The sequence below is a fragment of the Stylophora pistillata genome, chromosome 12 (genome assembly GCF_964205215.1).
Source record: "Stylophora pistillata chromosome 12, jaStyPist1.2, whole genome shotgun sequence".
NCBI classification, from domain to species: domain Eukaryota; kingdom Metazoa; phylum Cnidaria; class Anthozoa; order Scleractinia; family Pocilloporidae; genus Stylophora; species Stylophora pistillata.
Genome location: NC_142530.1, coordinates 19746201 through 19757501, shown reverse-complemented (window position 1 = coordinate 19757501; position 11301 = coordinate 19746201). Strand labels below are relative to the sequence as shown.

General features: G+C 38.2%; 2 protein-coding genes across 2 annotated transcripts; one reads left to right on the top strand and one right to left on the bottom strand.

Moving 5' to 3' along the window:
- The first annotated feature begins 1595 nt into the window (after positions 1–1595).
- Positions 1596–6668, top strand: LOC148719160 (uncharacterized). The gene is made up of 3 exons (XM_088741257.1): positions 1596–2056; positions 2213–3854; positions 4274–6668. Exons 1-3 carry the CDS (start codon positions 1747–1749, stop codon positions 5043–5045), a joined length of 2724 nt encoding a protein of 907 aa, XP_088597383.1. The 5' UTR covers positions 1596–1746; the 3' UTR covers positions 5046–6668.
- Positions 5515–7249, bottom strand: LOC111346254 (uncharacterized). The gene is made up of 2 exons (XM_022953550.2): positions 7034–7249; positions 5515–6795 (listed from the first exon to the last, which is right to left on the bottom strand). Exons 1-2 carry the CDS (start codon positions 7145–7147, stop codon positions 5758–5760), a joined length of 1152 nt encoding a protein of 383 aa, XP_022809285.1. The 5' UTR covers positions 7148–7249; the 3' UTR covers positions 5515–5757.
- Between the last annotated feature and the right edge of the window lie 4052 nt (positions 7250–11301).

Below are 11301 nucleotides of genomic sequence, written 5' to 3'. Positions count from 1 at the left end.
GATTGATTTTGCAGTTTACACGAAAGTGGACGAATCCGAAATAAAAACTCCCCGGTTCGGTCGTGTCGCCGGAGATTTTGAATCCGGAATTTAAAGTGGGAACTTTGAATCCGATAACTTTTCAATCTGGAAAGTTATTTCGTGTAAGCGCTTTTTTTCTGGAATCCGGATATTATTTCCGCCTGCAATCTTTTGAGTTTGCGGTGAAACTAAAATGGAGGATCTGGTGCTAACATTGCTGGCGGTTTCCGGTTGCCTTATCTTTTGGCAGGTTCAGGCGAAAATTTTATCATGTGTACCGCAGCATTTCTGAGGAAACGCAAATTATTATTGCAAGGAAGTTTAACGTCAGCAACACTTAATCACCGACGACGTAGATGACTTGGCATCTGTCCAACTCAAATTTACCTCGTGGCATCTGGATCTACTCTAGCCTTTTTTAAGGGAGGCATTTTCACTTTGTCGATCGAACGACGACACAACACTGGAGTTGGTAACCATTTCATTTCGAATGTTCCCGGAGTTGTCGTTGTGTATAAACGGTCAGGAATCCGAATATCCTTTCAGCGTAAACGCCTACGAATCCGAATACTCCAAAATTGATGAATCCGGAAACATTTACGAATCCGGAAAACTCTCCTCTAGTGTAAACCTAGTCTAAAAAGAGCCATGTGTACTTTTGGTTTTTTTTTTTTTTCTATTCCTTTCAACCCTTCGAAGTGATTAACATTTAACTTCTCCTTACAATCATACTCTTGGAAAAAACATTAAGGTCACGTGAATAAAGGAAATGATCCCAACCTGATGAAGCTCTAACTACTAAGTGTACTCGAAGATGAAGACTCGTTCATTGAGGTTCGCAAAATCATCTCTAAGCTAAATTAAAATGTCAAGTAGTAGTAGAAGTAGGGGGGAGGGAAGAGAGAGAAACAAACAAACAAACAAGCAAAATATTATCTATTAAATCACATTCATCTCTTACTTTTCTCTTTATTTTACTAATATTAATAGTAATAAGCTAACGATAAACTGTAGCTATTGACGGACTGGCCCGCCTAGATTAGCATAGCTATACGCGGGCCAGTCCGACTTTAAATGTATGTTTTTATGTAGTAACAACAATTATAAATAAATGATGATGATAATGATGAGCTCTTGATTGTTGAACCAAATTCTTCTTGTAAGCACCTAAGGAAATATATGGGAAACGGTATGGAGAATACCCACACTGATGTTAGGGTGTTGAAAGTTCAGTTGCAGCTAACTTGCAAAGATCGTTGCTTTACTTTATTCTAGGTTTTTTTTTCTGTTGATAACAAAGAGAAACCCAGCCTCGAATAGGAAATAACGTTACACTTCAATAATAATACGCTTGAAGAGAGAAGTAATTGAAAGTCACAGAGTATCTAATTTTACTTTCCCAAAATCACCAAAAAAAAAAGACACTACAATCTCAACGGTCCCAAGTAGACACCTAACCTGAATAAAATAATATTCCTCGGCCATGAAGCATCATATAGAGGTTATTATATGGCCGGTTGGGGATACGAATTTAACTTCGAGTGCTGTGTCTCTCACGAGTTCGCTTCGCTCATTGGTAAGAGCATAGTTAATCGAGGGGACTGGTTATGAAAGCCGGCGAACTTCAAAGGGATAGCTTATTGTTTTGGTTTTTCGAGTTCAACCTAGCGTGACCGTGCATCACATAGATTCAAGATGGCGTCTCACATGTGAGCGTTTGTACTGATGACTGCACGTTTTACGTCTGTAATATTACTATTCCTTCTTAAATACTGCTTGTATGTATCTATAAATGAAGAAGGAATGCCCGGAGATAACTGCTCTGTTTTTGGTTGCGGCTCGTCCCGCAAAACGAAAGGAATCGGCATCTGGAAACTTCCTGCCCCTCGCAATGCTGAATACAAGAAATGGCGAGAACTTTGGCTAAACGAATTGACCAAAACACGCGTTGTAGACAAAGATTTCAAGCGCCAGATCGACAATGATGGTGTCTTTACGTGCGAAAACCATTTTAGGCCCGAGGATATTGAGATTTGTAAGTATTAAATGCAATCTTATAAGTTTAACTACACGCGATCCTAGACATAATCTGCGCGGTGCTTAGGTGCATAGCTTATCAATTAACTTGAGCTTTGATAAACTTCAAACGTTATATTCTGATTCTGTTTGTTTGTGATTGTTTCTACTCTAGTTCAATCTGAAAAGATGCAGAAAAAGAAACCGAAGTTTGGTGCCTTGCCAACAGTAAACATGCCGAAGCGTAGCTTCACAACACCAGTAAATGTGCGTCCACCTCGAAGCGCAGTCAACGAAATCCCAGAAGTGGCCCCTAAAAAATGCTACAGTGACTTTAAAGATCTAGTAAAACGAGTGAAATCTTTGAAAATTCTAAGTGAGTGGATCTTAGAGGCAGCAATCGATCGAATTGTATTGACAAAGAAGAGTTCTCTGCTTGTGTTACCAAAGATTCAGCTCACCATCGATGATAGTCTTGGTTTTTCTGTGTCTGTGTTTGGATGGTTTCTGCCAGATGATCATGCGATTCATCTTGAAACCTTGCGATCCGTTATGAACATCACAGTCTCTGAACTTATCAAGAGAATTGATGTTCTCTTGATTTGCCCTGGAGTGAGACCATTTGAACTGTCATCCGATATCGTACACCACATTATACCGAAGTCAGTGGATCCGTTATTCAGAGATGATTCTGAGATATTCCCACAGCTGGAATATTGGAGAACACGGGACTGTGAAGTTTTGGTGGAGCATGGTGAGCAGTGCTGTGTTTGCTACAAATACTCTCACAAGTCAGAGGTGGATCAGAAAGCAAAGCAAAGAAAGCTTGCAAAGCCTGCTCATTTGTTTGCTCCAGTCTCTCACACAACACCAGAGAGAATAAAGCTAACCCTAAAAACACAGAGGCTTAAGTGTGCAGAACTAGAACGAAAGCTTGAAGAAATGAAATCAGAGATAGAAAAGTCAAGTGTAGAAGTAGACAACCAGTTAAGCAATGACATTGCAAGTATATTGGGGACATCCAATGAAAATATCACTCCATTCATGGATCTGTTCTGGCAGCAGCAAAAGAAATTGATGACAAAGAGTAAAACTGGTGTCCGATACCATCCTATGATCATTCGATACTGCTTGTCACTTGCTACCAAGTCCCCAGCATGCTATGAAGAGCTCAGGAAAAGTAACATCCTTGTACTGCCGAGCCAACGCACATTGAAGGACTATAGAAATTGTATACGACCCAAAGCTGGCATTCAAGAGGAAGTACTTGAGGAGTTGAATGTTCTTACAAACAGCTACTTCGATGTGCAACGATACATTGTGCTCCTTTTTGACAAAATGAAAATTTTGTCAAATCTGGTATTTGACAAAGTATCTGGGGAACTAACTGGTTTCCTTGACCTGGGAGATCCTGATATAAACTTTGGAACACTTGAAAAAGCTGACAAGATTGCAAGCCATGCTATGGTCTTTTATATCAGAGGTCTCTGTACTGAGTTGAAGTTCAGCTTAGCCTATTTTGCCACCGATGGGATTACATCTTATCAGCTTATGCCATTGTTTTGGCAAGCAGTATGTGTGCTTGAGTTAGCTTGTAATCTTTGGGTGATTGCAAGTACATCAGATGGAGCGTCACCCAACCGAGCATTGTACAGAATGCACAAAGCTCTTGATGGTAATGCTGGAACTGATGTGTGCTATCGCACTGTGAACCTCTATGCACCCGACAGGTTCATATATTTTTGTTCTGATGCTCCCCATCTCATTAAGACTACAAGAAATTGTGTCTACAGCTCTGGTCATGGTACATGTACTCGGTAAGTCGATATATTTGAAACTATTATTGTAGAGATATAATTTCACAGAATAAAATTTGCACTTTCAATGCATCCATGTTAGAAATTGTATGATTTATTCATATAATTGACAACAGAGTCAAACATTTCCCTTGCTTTTAGTAAGAGGTGAAATAATATAGTCAAGCTAGAATTATTGGTATTTTGACTAGATAACATTAGCTAACATGGTTACTATGGTTACAAACAATAAGATTTTTACGTAAGGAGGGGGGTTGTGATTGGGAACTCCCTTGAAAACTTGGGTGGATTTACATTTCCTTAGTTATTCAAAACAACATTACATTTACAGAATTCATATAATGATTTAGGTGTAAACTACGATAAGGAAGTAGTTTGATTTAGTGATTGATAGTAATAACCAATGTCTTATTCTGTAGGTACATGTGGAATGATGGCCACTATATCCTCTGGCAGCATTTTATCCAGCTGTTTCATCAAGACCTTGACAATGGCCTAAAGCTGCTTCCTCGGTTAACTTATGACCATATTAAGCTCAGTGCTTACTCTACAATGAGAGTCAACCTTGCTGTCCAGATCCTCAGTGCTTCAGTGGCAAATGTTCTTAAGTCATTTGGTCCTCCCGACACCATCGCCACATCTAAATTGTGCGAAATGATGGACAACTTCTTTGATTGTCTGAATGTTCGCAACCAACATGAGCATGTGCGTAAAAGAAAGCCATTTCTCAAGCCATATTCATCAGTGAATGATCAACGGTTTGCCTGGTTAACCAATGATTTCCTTGGTTATTTGAGAAATTGGAGAGAGAGTGTGGCCAATCGTCCTGGTGAGTACACCAACAATGCAAGGAGCAAGATGTTTCTCTCTTGGCAAACCTACGAAGGCTTGAAAATCACAGTTCATTCAGTTGTAGAGGCTACAAAGTTTCTACTTAATGAAGGGATGGAATATGTGCTCACTGAGCGCTTTTGCCAAGATCCCCTTGAGGAGTATTTTGGGAACCAGAGGAAGCTTGGTAGGAGAAGTGACAACCCAGATATGCATCAATTTGGTTACAACAATAACACCATCAGAGTGCAACGCGCTGTCACCTGTCAGTCTGGTAATACCCGAGGCAGGAAAGACAAAAACAAGGCATGGGTTAATGTCTCAGATGACCCTGTCCCAAAAAGGAAGAAAACTAAATAATGCTGACATTGCTGATTATTATAACCTGTGTATCTCCAAATGAGTGTGTATCTAACTTAAAACATAGCTTAAAACTTAGGAAAATATAAAAAGTATCAATTTCTTGTTTTGTATCATAGGGTTATTCATAAATATATAGTGAGTGATCTTGTAATTTTAAAATAATACATTAGAGTGAGCATACTTATTCTGTGAGGATTTTGGATTAATAGTTATCTTAGAGACTAATCCCTTGTTTTGATTATCCCCTAAAAATATTTTCTTTCATTGTTCAAGTGTGCTCACTCTATCAGGTTTTTTGTAAATTTGTAAATAGCATTATATCATAACACTGTTTTATTTGGTGTTTCATAAATCAATAGGATTAATTGTTCCCATTTATTGTTGGGAAAGGTTTCTTACTTATCTGTAAACAGTCTGATATATTCCATATCATTTTCATATCAATGTATTCAACTCACAAACATCATTGGTTTTAACAATTGTGCTTTAATAATTTAATATAAGTTTTAATAATATAATACATAAGGACTGACTTTCAAACATTTGCCTCCTTTGTATTTCTACTTGAATATTTGTAGCATAATTCCTGAAATACATATTCTAGGCACAGCGTCAGTCAAACTTATTATGATATTTTTTAAATAAAACAGGAACATTAAATTTACAGAAAAGTCTATTTGTTTTGGGAATTTAAAGAATATTACAGTAATTAGTCTGTTGATGACCTATTGATGTCCTTGCGAAGAGCTTTTGATTTCAGTTGTTTCAATCTAATTTTGTGTTTTTGAATAACGTCCTTCACAAATGAAAAAGAACGAACTCTAACATACAAACTAATAATATTGTGGAGAACATCTTTGGCAACATGGCTACTAATCTCAACTTCAGAGTCGGCTAACATGGCAGAGTGAGATGCGACAACAGTTACATCATGCATTGATCTTGAAATAATATTAGCTAAAGGAATGTTTTTCAGACTGGTTTTACGTGTAGCTTCCCTGAAATAGTGTTCAGTTCTTTCAAAAACAGACTGGGCATTTCTTGTGATCTTCCACAGTCCACCTCGATTCAATGTTGTAGTCAATCTCTGATCTTCACCAATAGGATTGTCCCATTTCCCAGCCATTATCAGTGAGATTGCGTGGTCATTTTCTAGTGTTTTACTTGCTTGTTTGTGCTTGTTATGTAGCTTATGTAGTACATAACCTCCAATATACTGTAACCCTGACTTCTCTTTATCAGATAATTTCGTCAATGGTTCACATGTGTGAGTTTCTGCTTTTTCTTTGCTATGTGTTAAAAGGCAGTCGGCCACTTTTGAACAAAGTAATGTAGCAGAGTTTCTTGATAATCCTACAAAATGGCTCGAAGCATGCAAGACTATGCTAGCGTAAAAGGCTGCATAAAACCTCTCTGCATTTCCAGACTTTGCCAATTGAATATAAAGCCCCTGAATTTCAGAAAATTTAGGTGTTGAAGATTGTAGAGTGTTGCAGTTGTAGGACCATATCTCGTCTCTGTTTACCTTTGGATAAATTTTGCTGTCTCTAAGTTTCACTTTAGCATTGCCAACGATGCTTGCATACGTTTCCACAGTTAATAGATCTCGATTTTCTGGTTTGTCTGTCTCAGTTTCTTCTGTTTCTTCTGTTTTATCTTTGTGTTTAACAGTGATGTGACGTTTCAGTCCGCTCTTACTCTTGCATTTCTTTGGACAATGAGGGCAAGTGACGCTCAGTGGGTGAACCTGCAAAACCAAATTCACGATCAACATCACACACTACTTAGGTTCATAAATCATCTTTAAATCAACAGCTGATAAAATAACGTTTAGGCAAGAAATGGTTTATAAATAGAGCCCGAAATAAGAGTGATTGATCGAAAGCATGATGTCGAAAGCTAGTCTGTTCGACCTTCATGTTCAATCTTCCTTTTTGACGTTTTTAGGCTATATTTTAACTATTAAAACAGATTCTATAGCTTACATCAGCAGCTGCTTCTCTGAAGTGCTCATCAAGGTCTTCTTCTTCTTCTAAAACTCCTAAAATTGCCTCTAAATCGTCTCCAAAGAAGAACATGTCATCACACGCGTCTGCCATGTTGTTTTTAGATGCACGGTCAATGTCACGTGACGGTGCATCTCAACCTCAAAACCCAAACAATAGGCCGGTCCTTTGAAGTTCGCCGGCTTTCATAACCAGTCCCCTCGATTAACTATGGTAAGAGATACTTTCAGTGCGGGAAGATAGAACTTGTATCCCCAAGTGGCCATGTAATGTCTTGTTTATTTTATAGATACTGATGAAATTTCCACATAAAACAACTTTTTTTATTAGTCATTATCAAAATAGCAAAATAGTGCAATTTGAGTAGTCACCTATCGAAAATGCTTCTCACAAAAATGCTATGAAACTCGGATACAAAGTTATAAAGGAGAAATAAAGACAATAATACTTATATTTTCTGTTCCAAAAGTTCAACATTCTAATGAAGGAGAGAAAAAAATCTGTAAGAAGTCTCTTGTAATTGACTTATCATGTTAGTAACTATGGCGACACCAATATCCTCACACGTGATAGATAAAAATAGTATCTTCACCGCGCGTAATTAAGATATGAGTTTTTAGTAAAGGAAAAATCTTGGTATTTCATCAGTAGCTATATAATAAATAAAGTTTAATTGTAAGATTTTGATGTTCGAAAACAAACTTTTCCAATTTCTCAGAGCGTTCCTGCCGAAATGGGATAAGCGGTTAAAACTCAGTAGAAGAGACGGTCCATGATATGCAAGTCTTAAACAACTTGCTGCTCGTGAGGAAAAAAATAGCAGTGTTATTTTAAAAATAAGCCTAAACTCATTGTGCTGTGCGGAGATGACACGACAAACAATGTAGCGGCTTCCTTGATATAACAAAAGGCTGAGTGAAACAATGACGAGCTATAGGTGGTTTGCAACCAATCTCTAGAGACACAGGTAACAACGGTGAAAAGAACAAATGCTGGTGGACGAACAAGGGGAGCTAATGAGATATCTATTTTTTACGTCCACCAACATGGTGGCAATGACTTATCGTGCAAACCACCTATTTCTGAACTGAGTCATTCCCAGTGGGCAAACTTTGATGTTTATATTTCATACAAATGAATCAAGATCTTGAAAGATATTCTGGAACGTGCACTGACAAATGGTATAGGAAAAGATGTACTTTTATCGTAACCTAGTAGCTTAAAGGAAGGCCATAGCTTTAGACTGAAATATGAAAAAAAGTCAACCTCAGCTGTAAAAAGGGACATCTGTATGGTGGCCTAGGAATGCCATAAGAAAATTGTGTTGTACCTTGTTAGTTTCCCGTTATTTATTATGTTATTTCATTTTATTTTTAAACTTTAAACGAAAAAAAAAAATTATATCGAGATACTTTAAATCAAAAATTGAAATAAAAATTTTTAATAAATAGTTAAATGAAACGAAAATAATCTTATCTTAGCCTAATAGTGCCATAAGGTTTTTCTTAAAAAAAAAAAAAATTTCGGTCGTGGCCTATCGATGCCGTAGCCCACAATCCTCCTCGGTGATCTTTTACGTGGCTCCTAAGCGATGTGTGATTGAAGCATTTTCATTGTGTTGTTACACGATTTCCTCATGTTGGGTAAACGTAAGTAATGGGACGACTACAAGGAACGCCAAGGAAAGAGACGGGTAGGTACAAAGAGCGATAAAGCTAGCCCCAGGGGATCTGAAGGCACCTTGACTGTGCAAAGACTATCGGCAAACGCTCAAGGCAAGTGCCAAAAGTACAACCGCATTGGGCCTTTAACCCTCAACCCTCGTGCCATTCGACAAAGAACCGACTTTAAAGAATATCAAGGAGGTCTGTAAGTCGCATTTTGGAACAAATTGCGAATGTGATGTCCTCGCGGGCGAACGCGGGCCCTCGTACACGCATGAAACTGAGTCAGATCAAAGACTGGTCGAAGGTCATTCACATCAGATTTCTGGAATATGAGCAGTTGCAAAAAGCCGAGCAACCAGTCTTCGTCCGGCCATTACATAAAAGTGAGCCAAAAAAAATATGAGTCACTGTTACACCCTGTTTACATCAAAATTATTCTTTAAAAATAAATGAGCATTCGCTGCCTGTGCAGGTTCAACATCATTTGCGTCTGGAATGCGTCTTTCACATTCTCTTCTGAACCCAGCCTCCAAATAGTCACTTGTCCCTTCCAACACACCTGAGAGCTCTGCTGTTTCCTGGAGTTGTTGTTCGGTTACGGTGAGGCCACATTTTTCCCCTCCATAATTCTGCGGATACATGTAAATGTGCTCTGGTACTCCATCAGGAAGTTCTTTAGCCTTCTGCTTACGCATGCGATGATTGTTCCACACTGATACTCTAAAGGTATCTAGTTCTTTCTGTAGCACGGGAATGTACACATATGCAAGTAGGTTCCTTCAGAGTAAACACTCATTATCATTGACGTGATTTATTTAGAAGGGTCAACAGTCTCCTTATGTTGAGTCAGTATTGGACATGTTTTGAAATCGGGTTTAAGATACGAAAGATATTGATATCATTCCGGTCGAGTCTAATCAACAATTGCCATACAAAGTAAACTGAGATCCACATTGGTTTGAAAACTTTTTCGCAGTTACTTATGTCTCATTTTATCAACTGGAGCCGAATACATAAAGAGTGTTTGAGCCTGAGGCGAAATAAGATGACAATAAATATTGAGTTTGCTTCAGCTCGGCTTGGTTTCCAATTTTATTGGAGAGTGTTTTCTTTCATTGATCCGGTCGTTATTTTGTCATCATTCTCCAGGTGTTACGCTTTAAAAGAACTAGCAATGAACTTGAAACGACTTCCAACCTCGTTATTGTTTAAGACAAGCTTTAACTACAAATTTTTGAAATTATTGCTACTGGGGTTCGTTATTGTCTTTTCCCTCGATGGCGGTACGATTGGTTAAAATTGATAGATCGCCTGTTTCCGCCTTTAGCTTTTATGAACCACTGAACCAGAACTTTGACCTAAATTGAAAAGCTGAATTTTGGAGAACCACATGTTCATTCTGTTCAAACCCTGTTGCACTGCGTAACGTAGCGTCACTTAAGAAAAAAGGATTCAAGAAATGTCTTCGATTGCAACTGCTGCTGTGTTTAAATCCACTATTGGCTCACTCGTAGAAAAAGGCAGAGATGAGTTCGCGAAAAAACTCAAAGATGGCGATGTAACAGACGGAAAATTCTACCCCTTGATCGTAAGTGAAATCGACGACATAATGAAGTCAAAGTTGAACGCATCATCAGAGGAAGATTTGAAAACAAGTATCAGCTTCTTCAAGGAAGGAATGGCGTTCTTGCTTGGAGTAACAGAGTCTACAAGCGAGTGTGGTGCGGTAACAGGAGAGGCGGCCTGTGATGGACGTGATGCGGAAGCATTTTCTCTTATTAAAGGAATTAGTAGATTGGAGGTTAGTTGCCTGGATAGATCAGCTACGACAAAGCTTTCCGCTGCAAAGGAAATATTCGAAAATGCTCGAGGACTAGCTACTAAAGCTTTTAAAAACGAAGATCTGAACTGAATATCTGACCGCATTCTGGCCATGAAGTATCTAGTTATGGCGACCATATTAAAGAGAATAGACAATCCTGCTCATGCAGGGAATAGGTAGAAAAAAAGAGTACCCGTGAAATTGTAATTAGTTTTAATTTTGTTTCTGGCAGTTTTTGAAAAGACCTGATTCTATTCAATACGAAGTTCAAGAAGATGATCGTACTGTTTCCAATGGCATCTCGCACTGACGTTGATGCGAGATTCTTTGGCTGGGGGGGGGGGGGAACGAAGCTATTAACTGTTTAATGCAATCACAACGTTTTGTTGCGCCTTATTGTTTAATGTTATTTCACGATAAAGCCAGGCAATTTTTTAAGATTAAAAGTCAGAGAGAGATTTTATAGACCATGTTAGGTAGTGCTATAAATAATATGAACAGCTTTGCTACAAATAATGAAAAAAACAATGCTTAATTGAACAGTGAATAGGATATTTTTTTAACTAAGTGACAGGAAGGACAAAATTACCGACAACTGTTGCCTTGATTTCGAATCCTTCTACCGATCCTTGATCGTGAAGATTACTGTAAGAAGATTTGTTCTTGGTAAGAATGACTTAGCCGTCAAGACAAGGGAAATATGTTTTTTAATAAATTCTAATGTATGCTGAATAAAGGCTATTCACGAAAGAGCTCAA

Coding starts and splice junctions, on each gene's coding strand:
- LOC148719160 (XM_088741257.1), top strand. CDS start 1,747: ATGACTGCACGTTTTACGTCTGTAATATTACTATTCCTTCTTAAATAC. Junction 2,057..2,212: donor GCCCGAGGATATTGAGATTT/GTAAGTATTAAA, acceptor TTTCTACTCTAG/TTCAATCTGAAAAGATGCAG. Junction 3,855..4,273: donor GGTCATGGTACATGTACTCG/GTAAGTCGATAT, acceptor CTTATTCTGTAG/GTACATGTGGAATGATGGCC.
- LOC111346254 (XM_022953550.2), bottom strand. CDS start 7,147: ATGGCAGACGCGTGTGATGACATGTTCTTCTTTGGAGACGATTTAGAG. Junction 6,796..7,033: donor TCAGAGAAGCAGCTGCTGAT/GTAAGCTATAGA, acceptor TTGGTTTTGCAG/GTTCACCCACTGAGCGTCAC.